Source organism: Schistocerca serialis, chromosome 1, assembly GCF_023864345.2.
Source record: "Schistocerca serialis cubense isolate TAMUIC-IGC-003099 chromosome 1, iqSchSeri2.2, whole genome shotgun sequence".
Classification (NCBI taxonomy): Eukaryota; Metazoa; Arthropoda; class Insecta; order Orthoptera; family Acrididae; genus Schistocerca; species Schistocerca serialis.
In genome coordinates, this window is record NC_064638.1 from 229629183 (window position 1) to 229654774 (window position 25592).

The 25592-nt window shown below is 38.1% G+C and overlaps 1 protein-coding gene across 2 annotated transcripts in view; it reads left to right on the top strand.

Moving 5' to 3' along the window:
- LOC126466493 (alpha-mannosidase 2) overlaps positions 1-25592 on the top strand; it is a 201713-nt gene that overhangs the window by 56046 nt on the left and 120075 nt on the right. For both annotated transcript variants that reach the window (XR_007585984.1, XM_050096391.1), the window contains exons 4-7: positions 6536-6683; positions 18759-18930; positions 19007-19147; positions 22595-22755. Coding sequence is in view for 1 of the 2 variants with exons in the window: in XM_050096391.1 (XP_049952348.1) it covers positions 6536-6683; positions 18759-18930; positions 19007-19147; positions 22595-22755 (622 nt within the window). In the remaining variant the exon portion in view is untranslated. The remainder of the gene's footprint in view (positions 1-6535; positions 6684-18758; positions 18931-19006; positions 19148-22594; positions 22756-25592) is intronic.

Sequence of the window (25592 nt, forward strand, 5' to 3'; positions counted from 1 at the left end):
GACAAACAATTTGTCAAACTTTATTATGTTTGCCAAACATTTGACCATGTACAGTGCTGTTTGACTTGCTGGTCAAGCACAGATCATGTTTGATTTGTTTGAGAGAAATTTTGATTGATCAAAAATTTGACAAGATGGTGGATGTTTTTTGTGTTGATGTTTTCCCACATATGTTTAGTTAAAAATAGTTTTATTGCAGCTTATCTCAGTGTATCATGAGTTTCACAACTATGGAAACTATGATCAAGGGTAAGAACAGAATAGCACTGGCAATTACCAAAATGTTAGCTGTGTTGCATCTTTCCCAGCTATATTTTATACAGGAAGAGGTTAAGGAGAAAATTGATATTCTACTCATAACATACAAGTGAGAGTGCAATGGGTTTGCATGCTGTGGTATTTTATTGAACTGTTATAGGAGGACTAAGTGGAAGAGGAAAACATTTCGCATACTTCATCTGCTTTTTTAGTGTGAGAACAAATTAACTCTAAAGTAGTTATTGAAAGTTTCACTGTCCATCCACATAAAGTTTGTGTAATCATCAAGTTCTGAGTGTAACGTTTTCTTTAACAGGTTTTCATGTGTCTGTACTTTTCTCTCGTTTTAAACTATTCTCTGGACCAGTGTCTTTTTTACTACTTATTCCTTAAATGGAGTGCCAGAGTCAGTGTTAGAAATGCTTCATCTGCATTTGTTGCAATTCCCACTACTGGCCTGCACAAAAAGCATCTGCTTCAAAAGTAGGGTTAAATTGACAAACTTTGTGGGTAAGTGTACAGGTGTGCTTGACACACGTGGCTAGATGAGACCAAATTTCACAAACAAGTTTGCTCTTTTGCAAGACCTTCAACAAGTTATTAAAGGTTTTGTTGTTCATTTGAAGAAAGGTGTGATCATTGGGTTCTAAGACTAATATTTTCTTTAGCGGAGTTTCGTGGCTAAATCTGTCTCCCATTCTAAGCAATTCCCTGGATCAGCATATTTTCTTCTTCTTCTTCTCCTCCTTCTTCTTCTTCCTCCTCAATCACTGTGCCAAAGTCAATGTCATAACTGCTTTGTCTGCATTTGTGGCTATTCTCAGTACTGTAAAAATACTCAAGAACACTAACAGGGCCTACTTCAGAGTGAAATTAAACTGATAAACTTTGTTTATATGTGTATGGGCTCGTCTGGCAAATCCATAGCTAGGAAAATGCGAATTTGACCAACAAGGTTTCTCATTTAAGGGTCTTTATGGTTTGATTTCTAAATTCCTAACCCCTGTCCAGAGCTTATATCTTAATTTTTATTCCCCAGTTCCTCAATTTCCTTCTTCCTTCTAACCACTTCAGAAAATTAAATCAGATGCAAATGAAGGCTTTTATTATTCAAATGAAGTATTTAATATGATACCAAGTATCATCCATTGCGTTTTTCGATACTCCCTTCGGTCTTTTATTTCTCATGTACCATCTCAAATTACACATTAGCTGAGGATCTGGAGCAGTATTCTGTAAGTGTGGGGCCCCATTCCTTTAGTTTTTCTGTGGTTTCCCAGTATCACTGCAGGTAAATATTTGGATGGTTTGTAAATTGATCATGCTCGATACCTTCTTGTATGCTTCTCAAATTGAACTAGTGTTCCTTCTATAAAGATAGTGATGTAAGATGAACTTTAATGTGAACTTGAACCTTCTGTCCTTTTTATCAATTTTTGGAGTGATGTTAATTGTATTTGATCAATAAGTAGTTGCAAAATTGAAACCTGAAGAGAGCATTGTGATTGGCATTCACCCAACTGTGGGCACTAACAATAACAACAACAACAACAACAACAACAACGACAACATGAATCTACTCATTTTGAAGCCTGTCATTAATTTGCAATGCATTTTTCCAATCCATTTCCTTAATTTTGTGCTTTTGTTACCTACTTTATACAAGTTAAGTTTAGTTGTATGGATAGAATTAAAAAATAATGTGCTCATCAATGTTAACAATAACATGTATACATATCCTGTAAACTGACTTGTTTCACATCATTTCCACAAAAAAATCATTCAAATGATAAATGGAATATGTAACTAAATCACTAACATACCCGCTAGACTGTTAAACGTATGTGCTGTTATTAATGGATGTCTGGCTTTGGGCCGTACAATTTTATTTACATTTGCCGACCCATACAGAGAACCCACTTAGAGCAGCTGCAACTGCTAATGACACCCAGCAATGTCCCATATTTTTCAAGTCAACTCTCTTTTGTTTGATATGAGATAATGTGCTGTGGCTGTTGGCATTCACCTCAAATGAGAGACATGACAACATTCCGAGAACAGGAAAACATTACTGTTCAGTTAAATGGAAGGGCTATAGATGATGAGTCACAGGTGAAAAATGTATGTAAACATCGAGCAGGTACGCCTATGTACAAAGTGCGCCAGCCACAAATAACATTGTCTTGTAGCATAACTTTTTTGTTTTATGATTGTGAGCCCATACCTATTCCTTCATTATGGCTTTAGCTAACACAGTGGTAAGTTGTGTTGTTATATGTCCAAGTTAGCAGCCATAATATAAAATAAACAATGAACTGCATGTCAAAAAATTTACACTCTGTGGAGGAAAAAAAAAAAAAAAAAAAAAAAATATTCCAACCAGATTATAAGCTATGAGCATAATCCCAGTTGTTTACGGGATAATTAGTGATCGAATGAGCAGTTGACTGGGATCTGATGCTGCTGTGCTGTTTAATGCTTTGAGTGAGTCATTACTGTGAGGTAACACTTGTATGTGGCAACAGAGTTATATATTGAAAGTTTCCCACAACGGAGGAGTATCTGTTGAGAGACCAGACAAATGTGTGGTTCCTGAAGAGGTGCAGCAGCCTTTTCAGTAGTTGCAGGGGCAACAGTCTGAATGATTGTCTGATCTGGCCTTGTAACACTAACTAAAGCCGCCTTGCTGTGCTGGTACTGCGAGTGGCTGAAAACAAGGGGAAACTACAGCCATAAATTTTCCCGAGGGCATGCAGCTTTACTGTAAGGTTAAATGATGATGGCGTCCTCTTGGGTAAAATATTCCGGAGGTAAAATAGTCCCCCTTTCAGATCTCCGGGCGGGGACTACTCAGGAGAAAGAAAACTGGTGTTCTACGGATCGGAGCATGGAATGTCAGATCCCTTAATCGGGCAGGTAGGTTAGAAAATTTAAAAAGGGAAATGGATAGGTAAAAGTTAGATATAGTGGGAATTAGTGAAGTTTGGTGGCAGGAGGAACAAGACTTTTTGTCAGGTGAATACAGGGTTATAAGTACAAAATCAAATAGGGCTAATGCAGGAGTTTGAAACTTCCTGGCAGATTAAAACTGTGTGCCCGACCGAGACTCGAACTCGGGACCTTTGCCTTTCGCGGACAAGTGCTCTACCAACTGAGCTACCGAAGCATGACTCACGCCCGATACTCACAGCTTTACTTCTGCCAGTACCTCGTCTCCTTCCTTCCAAACTTTACAGAAGCTCTCCTGCGAAGTAAAGCTGTGATTACCGGGCGTGAGTCATGCTTCGGTAGCTCAGTTGGTAGAGCACTTGTCCGCGAAAGGCAAAGGTCCCGAGTTCGAGTCTCGGTCGGGCACACAGTTTTAATCTGCCAGGAAGTTTCATATCAGCGCACACTCCGCTGCAGAGTGAAAATCTCATTCTGGAATGCAGGAGTAGGTTTAATAATGAATACAAAGCTACTACAAACAGCATAGTGAACGCATTATTGCGGCCAAGATAGACACGAAGCCCAAGCCTACTACAGTAGTACAAGTTTATATGCCAACTAGCTCTGCAGATGATAAATCGATGAAATGTGTGATGAGATAAAAGAAATTATTCAGATAGTGAAGGGAGACAAAAATTTAATAGTCATGGGTGACTGGAACTCGATAGTAGGAAAAGGGAGAGAAGGAAACATAAAGAAACATAGTAGGTTAATATGGATTGGGGGTAAGAAATGAAAGAGGAAGCCGTCTGGTAGAATTTTGCACAGAGCATAACTTAATCATAGCTAAGACTTGGTTCTAGAATCATGAAAGAAGGTTGTATACATGCAAGAATCCTGGAGATACTAGAAGGTATCAGATAGATTTTATAATGATAAGACAGAGATTTAGGAACCAGGTTTTAAATTGTAAGACATTTCCCAGGGCAGATGTGGACTCTGACGACAATCTATTGGTTATGAACTGTAGAAACTGCAAAAAGATGGGAATTGAAGGAGACGGGACCTGGATAAACTGACTAAACCAGATGTTGTACAGAGTTTCAGGGAGATCGCAAGTGGGTCTCTTTTCTCCTTCGCCGATCTAAGGCACTTGCAATGTCGGGAATATACCGTATACCATGCACATGCGGAAAAGTTTATGTCGGAATGACTGGACGATCCGTCAACACCAGGATCAAAGAGCATAAGCGACATTGCAGGTTGGGGCAGGTGGAGAAATCAGCCGTGGCAGAGCACGCACTGAATGAGACCGACCACGTAATAAAATTCGCCGACACGGAAGTTCTGGCTGTAGAGAAGCATTATCACACGCGCTTGTTCAGAGAAGCTGTAGAAATACGAAAACACGCAAACAGTTTGAACAAGAAAGCGGAAAGCCTTAAGGTCAACGGATCCTGGCTTCCCGTACTGCAGCGAACGACCGTCGCAGGTAGCAAGAGGAGAACCGCACCGGAAATGACCGCAGAGAAGCCCTCGGACGTTGGCGCGCCAGGTACATATAGTCTGCGCCCGCGAGCTCGGCTCCAGTTCACCACCGGCAATGGAGGGCGAAGCTTTGACAATGCCAGCCACTCGTGCTGGCGAAACGTCAGAAAAATCATTAGATGAACGTTGGCCGAAGAACCCGAGACGGAAGCCAATAGGTAGTTTGTCAACAAGTGGCCACGAAAGCCTTAACAATTTTGTATATGAAATAATGTTCGAGAGTAACCTGTCTTAAAGGGAAAAAAAATCTTCATTGCTCAAAATGTGCTGTGAGAATAATATGTGGTGCTCACCTACAATAATCTCGTAGACATCTGTTTAAGGAGTTGTGCATTCTGCTTTACAGTATAGTAATTCCTTCATGAAGTATTTTGTGAATAATCCACCACAGTTCAAAAGGAACAATTATGTACAGCGTTACAATACAAGAAGAAAAAATGACACTCATTACTCCACATTAAGTTTGTATGTAGCATAAAAATGGGTGCCAATGCTGCAGTTAAAATTTTGAACACTTATAAAATGTCTGCCAGACAACAAAGTAAGATTTGAAAACAAACTGAATAAGTCTCCTCTTGACAACTTGTTCCTTTCTGTAGAAGAATTTTTATTATTGTAATATGTAAAAGGTGGTGGGTACTACTATGTACTAAAATACGCACACGCGCGCGCGCGCACACACACACACACACACACACACACACACACACACACACACACACACACACACACACTTTTTTATGTTTAGCATGTTGTTGTATTTACAAATTAATTTGTGATGTGAATCTAAAATGACTCATTCCACATTATGATGATTTATCATGCAAATGATCCATGGGACATAAAGCTATCACCTCCATACTTATACTGGGCATCCACATATAGCAAATTTAAGTGGTGTTTATTGTAATTTTTTGTTTTATTGTCAACTGCAATTTATGTTGTGATAATTTATCTACATACAGGGTGTTTCAAAAATGACCGGTATATTTGAAACGGCAATAAAAACTAAACGAGCAGCGATAGAAATACACCGTTTGTTGCAATATGCTTGGGAGAACAGTTTTTATTGCCGTTTCAAATATACCGGTCATTTTTGAAACACCCTGTACATCCCCTGTTAGTAATATTGTGTCCTCTGTGGGTTGAGAGGACTGAAATCTTATGACAGAACAGACTATATTTACAAAGGCTGACCATTTGTACCTATTCCAACTCTGTAAGTGATTTAAATGATGTCTTTTGGGTTAAAGGAAAGATCGTGATATCACAGTAGTTTCTATCACTGACAGATAATGATAAACCTTGGTCAAGTTTCTGCTACAGATCTTTAGATGCATCCTTAATGTGACTGTTCAAATGGGCAATCTATCATTTTAACACTTTAAATGTGTTGTCATGATTTTAAAATGTAACCTTCATGCTTCTTCCTTGTTCTTGCACTGAGATAGGTGGTTGTGTAGCTAAGGCACTGAAATTGCTCTTGAGAGGAAATTGACTTAAATGCATTTCTACCGATCCTTGTTAAGGTTTTGTGTGGTTACCATAAATCAGTTAATGCAAATGCCAAGGTGATTCTCATGAATGGGCTGTAGCTAACTTCATGCACTGTCCTTGCACATTCTGAGCTAGTGTTCTGTCTTGAGGCTCATCATTGATGGGATGCTAAATCATTTCATTCCTTTTTTGATTCCTATTGGTACAGTTTTTGTATAATACTGTGTTTATGTCGTACTTCTGTGTGTTTTTTAAATAAGTTGACTATTATACGAGTCTAGTGATGTAAGTTCTTTTGTTTTAGCTTTTGGATCTGTATGAAAAACTGCCTTTCGATAATGTGGATGGAGGAGCGTGGAAACAAGGTTGGAATATAGTGTACGATCCAACTCAGTGGACTGAGTCAAAGAAACTGAAAGTTTTTGTCGTTCCTCACTCACACAATGATCCAGGTAAGTTCAGGCCTTTATTTTAAGTGACACAATATATGCCCTGAGGAGGATGCTGCTAAAGCAACCTCTGACAATAGCTTGTGCTGTCTAATTTCTTAGAATATATAGTCCATGACCAGCTTAACAACTGCATAGAAATGAATAAATTACTAGACAAATACTAACCATTATTCCACAATCACAATCGTGCATCCTCTACAATAATAAAAAGAGCAGACGACCTGTGAAAAGACACGTGATGGCTTTCATACTATTTCAGGGTTGCCACAAGGTCTGGAAATCAGGGAATGTCAGGGAATTTCAAATGTATCAGGGAAATTTGAAAGAAACACTTGAAAAATCTTGTTTTTTGTCTCAGTAAATGAAATGGTTTAGTTAATGAGATGTTGTCCGTTGTTGCTGGCTGGGCACAGCTGAGTACTTGCACTGCTTCCTGACTCCCTCATTCTTACTGCTTCTACCCTTCCTACCACTCCCCTTAGCTTGTAGTCAGTGCAGGTGTGAGCAGTGGTTTGTTTGGATCTCATTCTTAGAGATTGTTGACTGGAGACGGTGGACATGTGTGCATGAGTAATATCTGATTGATTGTGTAAATGTGTCTGATTGATTGTATGAATGTGTGTGCTCTCATTTTCTGACAAAGGCTATGGCCGAAAATTTTGTTGTGAGAGTGTGAGTGTCTCTTCTACATGCCTGTCTGCAGCTCAGGAGTCATCTTTACAGTGAGTTGCTACCTATCCTCACTAGTACTGATTCTCAGAGTATTTCCGCAAGTTATCTGTTACATGAATTGATCAGTGCGGCCTCATTTCATCAACGTGCTATATGTGACACGTGAATAGCCGGTCACATGAATGGACTTCCATGATGGGCCGAAACCACAGGCCATTTCTTTGAGTTTCTCTAATGGATCGGGCCTGCTGATTTGAAGCCCATTGTTTTCCACTAATGTGCAAGCCTTGCCCTTCGAACCTTGTCTCACAGATATGCCTGCAGGCTGGGTCTGTTCGTGTGTGGCATGATGTGGTGGATTTTCGTTGTTTATCCAAGGACCCACGACTGCAGTGCTTCTTAGCAGCCCAGAGGCCACGGGTGATGGATTTCAGGAATTGTGACTGTCTCACCACAAGTATGTTGTACATTGCAGCATTTTATGGACTTTTTTATTCTAGTACATTTTGGCACTTCAAAAATAATTTATATATTAGACAGTATGGACATAATAATAATAATAATAATAATAATAATAATAAATAATAAAGATTTTATTGTCTTTAGGCCATTACAGCAATTGACAATTGACAATAAGAAGAAGAAAATTGTTGCAGTTGCTGGTGGTTTGTACGCTATGTACTCACATATTTCTTGAAAGAAAAATTACACAATACCTTTAAAATAGTGGACATAACACAGTGAATAGTAACTGACAATAATGAACATAGTAGAACCATCATTTTATTGGTGCTCGCTGATAGTGCTGGTTTACACAACTCTTCCCTTCCTTACACGCTTCTTCAAGAGGCCTTCCTTTTTCTGAGGTTATTTCTGAAATCAATGAAGGTATATTAAATCTGTCTTGCTACTCCAAGGAAATGCATATTTTTGTCTCCAAATGTGTTTTATTTTATTGAAATAAAATAGCAACACTGGTATAATGAAACACCTATACCATTTGGCTTGCCTTCTCCATCTAAAAACAGTTCATTACAAAAGCTGTTGATGTTAGTACTTAAGATTTTTGCCACATGGTGGAGAAATACAGTAGTTCTTATTTTTTTGTCATATCAGGTCTTTACTTACCCTTGAGATCTCAAAATTTGCCAGAGAAAAATGCTAAGAAGCTTGTCTGGAAATCAGGGCAATATCAGAGAATTTCACTTGGGAAAGATTGTGGCAACCCTATATTTAAATATTAGTGAAGACTTTGATATTGTTGACTTTTTTGCTTGCCAGAATTGATGGGCTAAATTTGTCTCTGACTGCAGTAAAATGATTTTTCTCGTATTTGAAACTCTTCCAATAGTACGTGATGTCTGGGTGTACAAAATCACAGTGTAGGCAGATAGTATCAGGTGTCCCCCAGGGTTTGTTGTTGGAATGAATACTCTTCTATTTGTTGCTCAATGAACAGTCATCAGTTATATCATACTCTAAAATACCTAACACATGTGTACATTGATCTCTAGTTGTATTTAAGTGCAAAATCTAGTTAACTACAGAATATCCATGTTGACCAGTATAAATTTTTGCAATTGGTACAGACTACAGTGTTGAAAAACAGTCCATCCTAATCCCAAATGGTTCCAGTTGGTCATTGTATGCTTTTTGATGCAAAATATTTAGGAATCCATCCCGTCTATAGTCCTAAATGAGACAAACATAAATTTATTTCCTTCAGTGAAGACTAGATTTTTTGTCTGATATATTCCTAAAGTGGGCTGACCTTGTAAGAGAGCATCTGCATTTCTGCATGCAGTGAAAAAGATGTGAAAAGCTCTTCATTTTGGACCTGAAAAAACAAAAAACAAAACAAAAAAAAAAAAAAAAAAGAAATTTGTACAATTTCTTCTGTTTCCATCTGTTGGTTACAGCAATCCTATCCTATGAAGTCTTTCCCTGGAGAACTTAGAGGGTTAAAAATTTCTGATGAATGCCTGCATACAGTACATTTATGAATTTACCGCCTTGGTTATATTTCACCATTGAAAGCGCAGTTATCCTTGCTAAATTCTGAAAGTTATCACAGGGTCTGTCCTCTTTACCATCAGATCAGTGTGTACTGTTGCTTTTTCTTCTCATGGGTTGTAACACTCTTATTTGAATAACACAGTGGAATACAAATTCCCATCAAAGCAGGATCCTTTCTGTCTGTTTCTGCCACACAACTATCTTCTCTAAATCCTTTTCTGTTGTAGGTATTGAAGGAACGTGAATTAGAAACTATCTCCTTCACAATATCAGAGAAGTGAGCCACATCTATAGCTTCAAAAGGAAGTGTATCACTTATCTCCTAAAGCAACAATAATGTATGCCCTTCATTTTGATTACATTCTTAACATTACCTTTCTTTTTATTGCATTCTTAACACCATCTTCCCTCCTTCCATGTCAAACCTATTCAAGGTGGTGTGGTGTGAAGTAGCAAGGGCCAGTTTACTATGTGACACACCAGCCAGTAGCATCTGTCTGTAGCATGTACTTGAGGTTGTGAGTAAAGCGTTATCATTGATTTTCATGTTAGTTACGTTGACAGCGTGCAACTGTTATAGTGCATTGTGAGACCATAAAGCAAACATGACGAGTATTATTATGTTAACAAGTGATACTGAGAGTTTTCTGAGCATATAAATTTTTCTAGGAACAGGCAGAAGCAGAAACAGTGGCCCAATGTGGTGCTTAACCTATCATTTCTAATTGCCACAGGAGTCAGTGGCTGTGGTGTCGGACACACACACACACACACACACACACACACACACACACACATATCTCACACATCCAACTGCAGTCTCAAGCAACTGCAACCACACTGTTTGCAGCAGCAGCAGCAGTGCGTGATGGGAGTGGCGATAGGGTGAAGCTAAGGAGGAGGCAGGGGTGGGGAGGGGGAGGGATAGTGATAGGGGTGGCAGACACTCCGCCTCTACCATTCTGCCCACTCCACCCTTCTCCATATCGCCACCCAGTCGCCACTCCAATCATGCACTGGTGCTGCTGTTCACAGTGTGATTTCAGTTGACCGTGGCTGCAGTTGTGTGTGTGAGGTGCGTTCGTGCACGTGCATGGTTTGCAGGAGAGCTTCTGTAAAGTTTGGAAGGTAGGAGACGAGGTACTGGCAGAAGTAGAGCTGTGAGGAGGGGACGTGAGTTGTGCTTGGGTAGCTCAGATGGTAGAGCACTTGCCCGCGAAAGGCAAAGATCCCGAGTTTGAGTCTCGGTCCAGCACACAGTTTTAATCAGCCAGGAAGTTTCGTATCAGCACACACTCTGCTGCAGAGTGAAAATTTCATTCTGACGCATGGTGTGTGTGTGTGTGTGTGTGTGTGTGAATGTATTTTTGGCGAAGGCCTTACTGGCTGAAAGCTTTATTTAATTGTGACAGTCTTTTTGTTGTGCGTATCTGTGGCTCAGCAACTCCACTATACAGTGAGTGGCAACTTTCCTTTTCATAATATTGTTACATTCCATTCTGGATTTTCCATTATCTAAATGTTGGCAACATAGATATGAACTTAAAGTGGACTCCGTTACATAAATACACAGACAGACAGAAATTTGTACACCACCACAACTTTTAATAAATGAGTGGCAACTTTCCTTTTCATAATACTGCCAACATGTACAGCTCTTTCATAAAACACAAGGGTGGATGTTATGCTTCTTATATTCTGGTATTCTAAAAGTGTGTGACATTCCCAGTCAGGTTCCCCAAAGGGTCATTCCGTATCAAATCACCCAATAAAAAATAAATTTTACACCCACCTCCTTAGATTTTCATGAAATTTGGCTCAAATGGTTCTAATACCATCCTGACAACACCTGCAAATCTCTTATAGTTTTTTTAATAAATTTTTAAAGCTTTTTATGTTTTGCGTTTTCCGAACCTTCGGAAATGATAAATTTAATTTTTATTCAAAACTTTAAAATTGCATATCTTAAAAACTCTTTTAGATAACATCATGAATTTTTGCAGCAAATTTATTTATTATACATATTTGAAGATAAAAATGATACTATTAAAATATATTAATATTTTCTATGAAAAAAATATATATACAAGGCTATTACAAATGATTGAAGCGATTTCATAAATTCACTGTAGCTCCATTCATTGACATATGGTCACGACACACTACTGATATGTAGAAAAACTCATAAAGTTTTGTTCAGCTGAAGCCGCGCTTCAGGTTTCTGCCGCCAGAGCGCTCGAGAGCGCAGTGAGACAAAATGGCGACAGGAGCCGAGAAAGCGTATGTCGTGTTTGAAATGCACTCACATCAGTCAGTCATAACAGTGCAACGACACTTCAGGACGAAGTTCAACAAAGATCCACCAACCGCTAACTCCATTCGGCGATGGTATGCGCAGTTTAAAGCTTCTGGATGCCTCTGTAAGAGGAAATCAACGGGTCGGCCTGCAGTGAGTGAAGAAATGGTTGAACGTGTGCGGGCAAGTCTCACGCGTAGCCCGCAGAAGTCGACGAATAAAGCAAGCAGGGAGCTAAACGTACCACAGCCGACGGTTTGGAAAATCTTACGGAAAAGTCTAAAGCAGAAGCCTTACCGTTTACAATTGCTACAAGCCCTGACACCCGATGACAAAGTCAAACGCTTTGAATTTTCGGCGCGGTTGCAACAGCTCATGGAAGAGGATGCGTTCAGTGCGAAACTTGTTTTTAGTGATGAAGCAACATTTTTTCTTAATGGTAAAGTGAACAGACACAATGTGCGAATCTGGGCGGTAGAGAATCCTCGCGCATTCGTGCAGCAAATTCGCAATTCACCAAAAGTTAACGTGTTTTGTGCAATCTCATGGTTTAAAGTTTACAGCCCCTTCTTCTTCTGCGAAAAAAACGTTACAGGACACGTGTATCTGGACACGCTGGAAAATTGGCTCATGGCACAACTGGAGACTGACAGTGCCGACTTCATCTTTCAACAGGATGGTGCTCCACCACACTTCCATCACGATGTTCGGCATTTCTTAAACAGGAGATTGGAAAACCGATGGATCGTTCGTGGTGGAGATCATGATCAGCAATTCATGTCATGGCCTCCACGCTCTCCTGACTTAACCCCATGCAATTTCTTTCTGTGGGGTTATGTGAAAGATTCAGTGTTTAAACCTCCTCTACCAAGAAACGTGCCAGAACTGCGAGCTCGCATCAACGATGCTTTCGAACTCATTGATGGGGACATGCTGCGCCGAGTGTGGGAGGAACTTGATTATCGGCTTGATGTCTGCCGAATCACTAAAGGGGCACATATTGAACATTTGTGAATGCCTAAAAAAACTTTTTGAGCTTTTGTATGTGTGTGCAAAGCATTGTGAAAATATCTCAAATAATAAAGTTATTGTAGAGCTGTGAAATCGCTTCAGTCATTTGTAATAACCCTGTATATGTATTTTTTTTTCTTTTTTTTTTTTTTTAACGGATGTTTTGTTTTATAAGAATTGCAATATCTAGAGTCTCAGACCTGATAGAATGCTCAAATTTGTTTTAATTTACTCTTAAACATATAGGCTACTTGATAAAACAAAAATAATGATGGCTTTTTAACATGTTTATTAATTATAGTAGATTACATTAGAATTATGTACAAAGATAGTGTACTTACGACACTTATGTATAACCCAACTGATTGCTTGAAACATTGAATTTTTTGAGTAGTTTCGTCTTTTTTATAAACATTAATGCAGATTCAAACTGTTTCTCCACTTCATCCAAGAGCTTTCAGTTCTTTTGATACAGTCTTTTTTAAAGTAATACATTCTTCCAGTGTCGCTTGATTGAGGTGCGTCTACTACACAGACTATGTGCTCGAAAGGCACTATGCAAGAATCTTCTCTTTCAGGCCAATAAAATGATGCAGCTGGTCCTGAAGGATGTAGAAATAGAATTTCTGCATCTTCTTCATCATTGAATATTGTTTTTACCAGTCCAAAGTACCAGTTACCATCATAATTTGCAGCCACATAGCTATTTATGGATGGTTCAACACGAACCCAATCAGAAGAAGAATGGAAAGAAAAGATTAACGAGGGTTTTACACTATCTGTAGTCCTTCTAATTTCAAGGTTGTTTGTTGGAAGTGGTTTGAAGTTATGAAAACTTCTTGTTCCAGGAATGGTTCGGGTTGCTGAAAAACGTTTTTCTAGTTTTAACCGTAGCAAATCAGCTTCTTTTTTGTCAATAAAGTGAAAATGAATGTTTTCAATATTTTTTTCACAAAACTTGTACACATCGATTGCTGTCATTATTTGTTCTTCGTCTGAAAGCTGTAGACTGGCTTTCCTTAAAATTATTTTAATAGTTCCTCCTAGGCCATCACAAATTGACTTCCCATGACTTGTTGCAAAAAAAAGAGTGTTGGGCCTTCAAATTAAAGTCTCTCAAGTGTTCAGTCAAATTTTTAAAACTGTTTCTATTTTTGAACTGCCCAGCACAACCATCTGTAAAGTAGTGAACTGAGTCAATGTCAGTATGATGTAATGACAGCCACTTTGTAATTTCTTTTTGTACAAAGTTAGCAAAACCAGTGTCATGTTCTTGGTCATCACTAATAAAACAGTGGTTGGAAACAAAAACCTTGTTTTCCTCATTTCTTAGAAAAACTCCAACTGGGTGTAGAGTACAACCACCTCTATTCCAGTGGTAACTCGGATCTCATTTTGTATAACAAAGGAATAATTTTCACTGAAATCCATCACAATAATTGCTGTTTTGGGTGGTGGGTCTTCTTTCAATCTTTTAAAGGCTGCTGATTGGGATTTTGCTATAAATGAGTGCGGGTGAACTTTTCCAATGACCTAACCAATAAAGAAATGTAGTCTTCAACACTGATAGACTGTTTGATCATTTCTGCACTGTCTGTGTTAACCCACTGACTGATTACAATTTCTTCTTCTAAATCATAATCTTCACTTAGTTTTTCAGTTAAGTACTCAGTTAGTGCAGTATTTGCAGGACAGCTGTCGCAATGATGTAGCATGCAGTTTTAGTTTCCCGTGTTGCACACAAGCATCTTAATTAGGTCTTTATAAGATTCTTCAATTTTCGCAGCATCCAGTAATAGTTTAACATTCTGGTGGATACTGCATACACATACAGTGTGTGTGCCTGCAGCACCAGCAAGGATACACCATGTAGGTCTCAAGAAGCAAAATTTTGAAAATCCTACTTCTACCTTGGGATTCTCCCATTTGAAAGAATAATAGAGTTCTCTCAAGTTACACAAAATGAGTCTTTTTTGCATGTACACATTTTTCTGAACACTTACTTTGTCTTTTGTTCCAGGTAGCACTCTGGAACTTTCATCCTTTTCATAAAAATCTGTTACAAGTCTTACTGTATTTTCAGAAAGAGTTTTACCTTTTTTTGGACCAGGAGTTTCCAAAATACCCTTTTCAGATTTTAGCTTTCTAGCTTGTCGCACCATGTACTCACTTACATTAAATTATTTCATCACTTTATTTCGACTCCAATAATCTGGAGCCAAGGTCAGAATCTGGATTTTTCTAGACCTCCCAACAGATGAAATCTTCTCTTTCATAAGAGAAATCATTACATCAAAATCCTTTGCTTTCTCAACCATACTTGTATCTTCTTTGTCATCATCAGAACTTGGTGCATCATATTTTAATGCTTTTGAAACTGCCTTTTTTGTAGTCTTTTCAATACTGCTAACCTTCCTTTTAAAATAAGACCCTTTACTTTGTTCTGACAAGCCATGAAGCTTTATCGGTGTTAAACCTAAATTATCAAGAGCAATGTTTGTTTGTACGAGGGATTCATTTCTGGATTCCAATGATTCTAATTCAACCATGACTTCATCATCTGTTTCACTTTCATTGACTTCAACTCTTAATTTTTCCTCACAAAAGTTACGGCATGTTGAGCAAAGCTTTTGTCCAGGTTTTATGCAAATATTTTTTGTCAGTAATTGTTTAGAAAGATCCAAGCCTACACTTCTCAACGATTTTTTGATGGGCTTTTTGTGTTTTTTTAGTGGGTCTACACATGTTGTTTGATACTTTTCAAAAACATTTAAAAAGTAATAGCTGTGGTGTGAACATATATTCTTAAATTCACACAGATTAATTCCAGATCTTAAGTGGATCAAATCTTTTTCTTCCTCACTCAATTCAGATACCGGTTGTAACTTTTTTGAAGGTGTGTAGGTTGTTTGGAAACAGTCAGAGTTTTTAAATAACCCTACGCTACAGGTTTTAATATCTGACATACTGATTTCACTTTTGGTCTGATTACTGTTCTGGTTACTTTTATAGGATGTTGGAAAAGAATCTCTGTAAACTAAGTAACAGTACTTACTGAAAGTTCGAATAAACTTAATAAAATACTATCCAAGCACTATTTAACACTGTAATAATTTTTTACTTCAAAACACAGGAGTAACAAAACAAAATCCAAGCGTACATTGTTACTCCAAGAAGACAAAAACTTATTTTCGGTGTCTAAGCCACTTTGTACTTTTTATTTTTAAAATATAATTAATATTATTTTAAAAATTAGATAACTATTAAACAGGTTAAATAACTTGTAATTTTTTTTTTTTTTCACATGGAAGATTTTAATATATTTTTATGGTAATTTTTTTAACATTTAGATATAATACACAAACTTATTCCAAAATTTCATACTGATATCTTGAGTATTCTGTAATGATTTTTTAGTTGTGAGGACACGTTTAAGTTACGATTTCCGACTGCTGAAACAACGCCAAATCTAAAAACTTTAAAAATTTATTAAAAAAACTATAAGAGATACAGAAAAAAAATTTTACAAGTGCTTTCAGGATGATAAAAGAAGTAATTGTACCAAGTTTCATCAAAATCTGACATGGTTGGTGTCAAGGCCTGGGTGACTTGACATGGAATGACCCCAAACAGTGTTCATGGGAACGTCAGGGGTGCCCTCACATTGTTCTTATCTGAATACCGGCAACAGCAAGAGTTGTTGATCTATCAGTGGCAGCAGTTGACCCATGTGAAGGGAGACATTTTATAGTCACTATGTAGATTATGGCAGAATGGCTTGCTGTCAAAATAATGTGAAATTCCAAACAAAGAAATGATTTCCAGGAATCTTCCTTCCTGCTCAAAAGAGTTGCCAACCTTTATGTAACTATGCCTTTATTTGAAATTGTAATTGCTACTTGCTCAGTTTTAAGAACCAAGAATGGAATCTATCTAGTTTCACATATATCTGTCTCTCATGAACACTCTAAATTTCACATATATCTGTGACTCATGAAAACTCAAAACAACTTAATTATCATGTTTTATTATTTTTTACTATAATTTGTTCATCATAAGAATAAACCTGAAGCAAACATTGCACTATGTGTCCTTTTGCGTTTGCTGGAACCTCATTGGATTTCTGTTTGACGTGGGACTGCAGCCAGGCTGTCTCAAGTACTGTCGAGTATGATAATAAGGGTACATTTTGTGCTGTGCGTTACACGCACATTGACTTAGCGAAAATATGGGACAACAGCTTTACCGCCGCATTTAACTTGGACAGCACCGACTGATCAGCAGGTACAGCTAACCTGCAGCGATGTGGCCAGCTGCACTTCACACATAAAAAGAGATGAGCAGAGGAGCAATACAGCTTCGAATGTCATTTAATTTTTAAGCAGAATGAAATAATACACTGCAGATCTCCCACAATACGCTCCTTAGATGACTAGATGAAAACCTCAGCACGTTATCGTTTTTAGCTAACGTACTATTATAATTAAAAACAAGAGTGATGAAAATTCCTGACTTAACCACAGGGTAATTTTTCTGCTTAAACTGTGTGTAACGTAAGAGAGTATTGAAGGATTTCACCATATAGTTAAATATTGAAGCCACTGGAGGGATTACTTACAGTCAGTCATCTGGTAATCTCTTAGCCCTTTGCTTATCTGAATCTGAGAAATACATTTCAGTTCTGGAAGTGTCACCTGCTACATTGATAATGAGCCTATCAACAGAATCCATGAAGCCAGCCAGGCGCAGTATTTTATTTTCTTCCTTTATGACAAACCATTCTGTATCCCGCCAGCATTCAGCAGTGATGTGTGAAAAAGCAGCGTTCGTTATTTCCAGTATGTCTGTCGGCTTAACAGTCTTGTTACTTCTTGGGCCAAATCCGCAGCATGGCTGTGGATCAGTTCTGTTGGGTTCATATTGTAATGGTACAGTAGCAAATGTATAAATACAGCATTTTTATGATCTGCTTGATGCTGTGAAAATGATTATTTTTCATGTTTCTAAGATACTTATCTACCTCTCTGATATAAAACAATGGACATAATCCAAATAAAGAGCATTGGGTTTTTCAGTTTTGCCTTAACAAATTAAATTGTTATATTTTCTTAATTTAAACAACTTTTATAAACAGTCTTTCATAAAATGTCGATAATTGAGAATTTGTATTTGAAATGGAAACAGGAAATTCGCATCCAATATGTAATTAGAAACAAGAAGACGTGCATTATTCATAAAAATGATGATGAGTTTTATAGTTATGAGATGTAGGTATTTCAAATTGATCAAGGGGGGGGGGGGGGGGGGGAACAATACTGAGGAGATTTGAACCAACGCACAAATAACTGCATTCGGTTCGTATTCCATTACACTACCAACTGTGCTACTCATTCAGTGCTGGTTTATCAACTGCAGTAAATAAGTGCAGAGAAAACTTCAAAGCTGGTTATCTCCATAAATTTATGAAAAACATTAAGAACAGCCTATTGCTCGGCACTTTTTACCATGTTCCACTACGGAATAGAAAGCGGCCTCAGCCATTTTCATACTGCACATTAACAGCGCGACAATCAGAGCACAATGCTGCAGAGGCTGTGACTGTACACGATTTTTGAATTAAAAACTATATACCTGAACCGTAATTGAGAAAAATGTTGATGGTTGTTAATACATTTGAGTATCTTAAAGTTCCATTTAACGTAACTTAGTAATAAGATATCTAATAAGTAAGTAGGACCTACTTTCAAGAGCGTAACAATCCCAGTGTACGTGTGCTACAGCTTCTGAGCAATCATCGCATTTGTGTTTGTTTACATCAGGTTCATTCTTATGATGAACGGATCATAGTACAATGAGTATTTGAGATCTGAAATACTTTTATCAATTCAGAACATGCTTAAAAGAGTACTGAAAAACTTGGTAAAGATAGACAGAAAGAATGTACATTGATTAGTCTGCAGACTGGTCTTTCTTATATGGAGCAGATGCATCAGCTGTCTATAATTTTCCTGATATTCTAACCAAGTATCATAGTTCTTGCAAAATTCTTGATTCTTATATCATTGCATTTGGTGTTTCAGGATGGATTAAAACGTTTGAAGATTATTATCAGGGACAGACTAGAAGCATTTTAAACAACATGGTGAAAAAACTGGGAGAAGATAAGCGCCGTAAATTTATATGGGCTGAAGTTTCATTTTTCCAATTGTGGTGGAATGAAATAACGCCTGATATACAAGAAGAAGTGAAAAGGTATGTTTTTAGTGTTTTAGTATCGCATTTTGAAACTTAAGTTACAAATTACATTTGTCCTCTCCTTCTCTTTCAGACTGATTGAAAATGGTCAACTAGAAATTGTGACTGGTGGATGGGTTATGAATGATGAAGCCAATACCCATTATTTTTCTATGTTGGGGCAGATGATTGATGGGCATAATTGGCTGGAATATAATCTTAACATAAAACCCAAGTAAGTGATATTTATTATATGGTAAATACCCAAAGACTTGCGTGTTGGATGCATAAACTGTATCACTATCATAAGCCATTCAGTATCTGCTTCTGGACAAAGATCTTTAAACTTTTCCATCTGTCAGTATTTATGTTGCTCCTGCTCATTGTAAATTATTTTAGTCACAGTATAATTTAGTTTCAGCTGTACATTCATGCCTACTCTTCCATTTGGTTTTGAAATGTATCCACAATCTAGGCAAGCAGTACAGTGCAAAATTATAATTTAAGTTTGTTTCATTAACAAGTTTTCCGTATTTGTTTTCCCAGGGTAAGGATATGAAAATTGCTGAGAACAGTTTATTTTATAAGGAATGTTATTGCTTGAGATGCTTCTTTCAATTCTGATTTTTTTTCTTGCTCTGGGTGAGGTATAATAGAAGCTGTAGCAATGGCGTATGTACTAATGCAGATTGAAAAAATGTCATGTTTCTCAAGAGCAATTAGCTCAGGTTTGGTTGAAGCACAGTCAACAGATTTTTTAAAGTGCTAGAATCCCAGATAAAATGGTAATTTATATCCACAACTTGGAACTGGTCTGTGCTTTGTAAATGTCTAAATCAAGTTTTCAGTGGCCTGATTAAGATATTTTTTTTATACTACATTGGTGATAAGTTTAGTGAGTCACAGAGAAGAGACTTTTATGTCTATAACTCTTTCACACTAGTCTGTCTCCTTTCTTCTGAAGTAAAATAAGTATAGCATTGATGCAGTTCTGGGGACGTGCTTCCTCCAGTGTTACAAAGGTGACTTCAAAAACTAAGTTACACGATATTATGCCAGGCCAACTAACTTTTATTCACTGCTGTCCTACACTACAAAGTGACTCACATAAGTGATGCTATTTTTCAACAATGTCATTATGTCTCTGTAAACAGTGGTTGGAACATTCCTCCCACATGCCAGCACTATTTTGACAAATTTAAGCAGAATCTCAAGGAAACTTTATGTCAAAGTAATCTTCTACCCACCTACAGAGACTTGTGCTCTTCTCAGTTTGCTGGAGGATGATCTGGGATTGTGGAGGGGTGGAATCTACAAGTACCTTGCCAGCGTGGCAAAGTCTACATGGATCAGACCATGCACACCATGCATGGAAGGTGCGTTGAATGTGATTTCACAGCCCTGCAAGTCAGCAGTAGCCAACCATAGTATCTCCACAGGGCATTCCATGGATTATTATGCCACAGGAATCTTGACCCCGATGAGATCCTTCTGGGATGCACTTAAAGAAAAGAATCTGTGGAAATAAGTGTGGTGGAAGAGCTTATTAATCATGATGGTGGGTTTCTTTTGGGTAAGGTGTGGGATGTTGTGATTGCTCTATCTTCGGAAAGAAAACATTTTATAGCAGGTGACATGCCCAGTGAAAGTTAATTTTAAGAATGTGGCATCTGAATTTTAACTCTACGGGCCTGCATTCTGACAGAGAGGATACATGTAGGATCACCATTATGCATGCACCTTTGTGCCAATTTGGAGCAATACTTGGAGGGAGCCTGAAACTTGACAGAGGCCACTCATGTAGTGGCTGCCTTCTTGCATTTGTGTTCGCTTTCCTAAAGATGGGTAGCTGCCTGTTCAGTAATTTCAGGTCCAACAGTCTGGATGATTGACTGATATGTCCATGTAACATCACTCACCATGGCATTGCTACGTTGGTACTGCGAATAGTTGAACTAGCCATCTCCAGTGCAAAAAGCTTACCTAATGATGGCTGAATGGCTAACTCCACACTAGTGTATGGGATTGTTCCTATATCTAGGTCTATTACCAGGGATATGAGCCATGAGTGAGGCAAGGGTTTGGGAGCAGGGGTAGAGTGGGGATGGACAAGGACATTGCGTAGGTTTGTGGGAAGGGTGGGCAAGATAGTGGATATGTTATTCATGGAATTACGAGAGGTAGTTAGAACCCTGGCAGAGAATATGACTCAGCTGCTGCAGCCCTGGTGTTATTGAATCGTGAGAGGAGGGCTCCTTCATGGCTGCACAGTGGGTATGTGGGAGATGGCAGGGGACTGAAGAGACAAGGTAAGGGAGATTGGTTTTTCAACAAGGTTGGGAGGTACTGTTGAGGCCTCAGTGAAACCTTTGGTATATTTAGAGGATGACTACTCATCACTACAGAAAAGATTACCATGGGTAGCTAGGATGTATGGAATGGACTTCTTTGTGTGGACTGGGTGGCAGCTGTTGAAGTGGAGGTATTGTTAGTGGATGGTATGTTTCATGTGGACAGAGGTACAGATGTAACCATCCTTGAGGTGGAGGTCAACATCATAGAAGGTGATTTGTTGATTTGAGGAGGACCAGGTGAAGTGAATGGAAGAGATGATGTTGAGGTCCTAGAGAAAAGTGGATAGTGTGTCCTCATCCTTGGTCCAGGTCACAAAGATACCATCAGTGAATCTGAACTACATGAGGGGTTTGGGATTCATGGTGGTTAGTAAGGATTCCCCTAGATGGCACATGAATAGATTGGTGTAGGATGCTGCCATGCAGGTGCCCATTGTTGTACCATGGATTTGTTTGCAGGATATTCCTTCAAAGAAGAAGTAATTGTTGGCGAGGATGTAGTTGATCATGGTGACTAGGAAGGTGCTTGTAGTTTTGGAGTCATCTGGGCATTGGGAAAGGTAGTGTTCAGTAGTGGCAAAGCCATGGGCATTGGGGATGTTAATGTAGAGGGAGGTGGAACAGTAGTGAATTGCGGGGTGCCAGGTGGTAATGGAACAGAAATTGTGGAGAGTCTGTGGAGGAAATGGTTGGCATCTTTTATATAGGATGGAAGGTCATGGGTAACAGGCTGAAGTTGTTGGTCCACGAGAGCAGAGATTTCCTGAGTGGGGCACAGTAACCCATCATGGTGTGGTGTCTGAGGATGGTTGAGTTTATGGATTTCAGGAAACATGTGGAAGATAGGAGTGTGGTGAGTGGTAGGGGTTAGGAAAGAGATAGATTCAGGGGAGAGGTTCTGGGATGGGCCTGAGGATTTGAGGAGAGGCTGCACATCCTACTGGATGTTTGGTATGGTGTCACTGTTTCAAAGCTTGTAGATAGACGAATCACTTACTAGTAAAACAAGAGTTGAAGAGAGCCAATAAGAATCACAAAATAAACAGGTGTGTGTTGAAATGTTTCTCCAAGTAACTTGAATATAATGGGGGTTATGTAAACTTTAAATAGTGATTGTCATTCATATTACTTCTTCAATTTATGTGCACTGACAGTAGACTGTGTGTAGTCCATTTCTTCTTCTAACACAAAACATGCAATAACTTAAAATAAGTTCTTGGGAATTAGCTCTTCCTTGCACCAGTCCCTTCTCTTTTTATTATTTTTCATATTAAGTCTTGCAACAACTGTACACAAATGAGTTTGTGACTGTGGATTATTATTTATAGCAACAGCTGGTCCATTGATCCATTTGGACACTCTCCGGTCATGGCCTACCTCTTAAAGAAAATGGGGTTTTCAAATCTCCTCATCCAGCGTGTCCATTACTCTGTCAAGAAACATTTAGCACGCAACAAACAATTGGAATTTCGCTGGAGGCAACTATGGGGTATGTTACAGTGTTAATATTTATTCAATACTTGAATAATGTAATTAGCAGTAAGTGATGTCTTCTCAGCTTTCACCATCTGCATACAAAGACTGATAATTTTTGTGTAAGCTATGTGACGATGAAAATTGCTTCTATTTACAGAAAAGCGGAATGATTTGTAGCTAATTTTTGTGGTGGGTTATGCCAGAACTAATTTATTTGATGTAATGCTGCAAAGAGTGACTGCTTTAGTAGAAATGAGATTGTTTGTAAACAGTTTTTGATGTTGCTGAGCAACAGTCATACAATAACTTTTTTAAATGAACACAACACTATTTGACTGTACTGACGTTTATTTAATTACGACCCAGGTTTCGGCCTTTTATGCCATTTCCAAGTGATTGAGTTTATGTCATTAACATATATTGAAGGCCATCAAGCTTAAAACCTGTTTTTATTAAATATGACATGCTCCCACTGTTATTTACTGATTTTACATGATAATGATTTTACATTTGTGGGGAGGAGTATTTTCCTTAATTTATAGCCAATTTTGAGCTTGATGTCCACCAATGTATGTTAATGGCATAAACTCAAGTCACTTGAAACTGGCATAAAAGGCTGCAACCTGGGCTGTAATGAAATGAACAACAGCACAGTCAAATTGTGGTGAGTTCATTTAAAATAAAAAAAAAGAGATTGTTTGTTTGTATTCTTTGAAGTAATGATCATTTCCTAAAAAGAGCATATAAATCAGTAGAAAAAAGAAATAGACAGGTTGAGGAAATTTACAAATTCTAGTTATATTCCAGACCTTGAAGCCTAGAAAGATTTTCTTGTAGTGATTATCTAATGGGGACACCACAAAAATGTGAAATCAAATGGAGCAGATGACATTAGTATACACAATGAAGTATCCACTTTATTTGTGTGTGCGGTGTTAGATTTAATTGTTTCCAGTTGACCTAATGCAGAAGTTTATGAAAAAGTTTGTTTGGTTGGTCATCTGCATGATTTTCATTCAAAGATGAACGTATCATACATGATATTTTTGTGAATATGGTACATGGCATCCATTCACACATTACTGAGTAGCACACGAGCTTAAATTTGATAAGAATGAATATTTTACTGTGAATTCACTCTGAGAAAACTCTTCATGGATTGAATCATTGGGATGGCTGAATTGATGAAAATCAAATGACTAGTATTGAATCCTATCTGGCCACCGCTAATGTTAAATAATAGACAACACCGTTTCAGGGTTTCTCCATCTACAAAAGTGGAAGTAATTTTTGCTAAGTTAATGAGCACTGATATGCTGTGTGAAATTAAATTTGAAAGTGTTTTGTAAGGGATTTCCAAATGAAAACAAGACAGTTGGATGAAAGTAATCTACCTATTATTTCAAAAGTAATTGCCATAGTTGTCAACACATTTATCTCACTGTAAGACAAGATGGTAAGTGACTTCATGGAAAACTGTTGTGTATGGAACAGTGATTGTACCTAAGCATGCACCGCTTTGTCTGAATTAAATCCAAGCCATGACTATCTCTCCTCAGGGCTTAAAAAAGTATGAAATTGCATGGAGAGAGATCAGGACTGCATGGGGGAAGTGTATGGGCTTCCCAGCAAAACTTCTGCAGTTTAGTCAAAAACACCTTGGCAACATGTTAACCCATTAAGAAGTCAGTTGCCTGTTGCCTTCACTGATAGCAACTTGATAGCATTTAAATCTGGTGAACATATATAGATTTACATAGATCCTGCTAGTTCCATCAGCCACTACACTGAGAGTCATCTTAGAGTGTGCATGTAATAGTCTTTGACACTTTGGGGATTGTTTGGTTTCATAACACAGAACACATTCCAAGTGTTGCATTGTAAGTGCTGTAGCTCACATATTCATTTGAGAATGTTACGAGCATATTAATCATACCTCTTTTGTAGCTTTGGGGATGATTTGACAGATTATGGAAATACAAGTTTGTGTTTCTTGGTTTTTGATACATGCGCAGTTTCTCATCACTCCCCAGAACTAGAACATCTCGGAAGGGTAGCTGTTGGTCCTTTTCTAGCTCGGTAGTAAATTTTAAGTTGGCATGGAGACTGTTTGAATGTCATAGGAAGTTGTCATGCTGTTAACCACACCACAAAGGTGTCGTAGAATTGGGTGTCGCCTTGTAAATCTAAGATGGATGCAAGTCCCATACCTGCCTTCTGAAATGCTCAATGAGGAAATTGCCAATCTCTGGACTAAGCAGACTCTCATGGTGATGCCTTCCAGGTGTTTGCAGAAATTGCCACTCCACATAATGTAGCTTGTGGGAAGGCAGGCATGAAAGAGCTTGGTGATGTCTTGCTCAAAAAAGGAGGCGATATGCTTCTACTTAGTTTGGCAGTTAAAGTTATGTACAAGATGGCAGTAAAAGTCGATCAGAGTGGTTTGGTGAAAAACAGACACACAAAAATGTGAAAGAATTATGTATAAACAAAGGTAAGTGGATGGTGGGAAAGGAAATAGATGTCAAATTAGCAAATAAATCAGCGAAAGATGATCGGGAGAAGGCCCTGCAGTGTAGTGAATGGTAAATTGTTGTAGGCAAATTCATTAATAAGCATGGAATTGTTATATGCAAATAAAAATGGACCAATCTACATCTATGGAAACCAGTGCTGGAAAAGATATAGGGACAAGGTGTTGATTAATCGTGGTGATACAGATAATATTTCAGGCTGTTATGCCATGGTCGAATGGATCCATTCAACCACAGCTTAACAGCCCAGAATATTTTATTAACTGTGACAATTCCAGTAATGAAAGTTTACATTTTACAGAAAACGGATGACAGT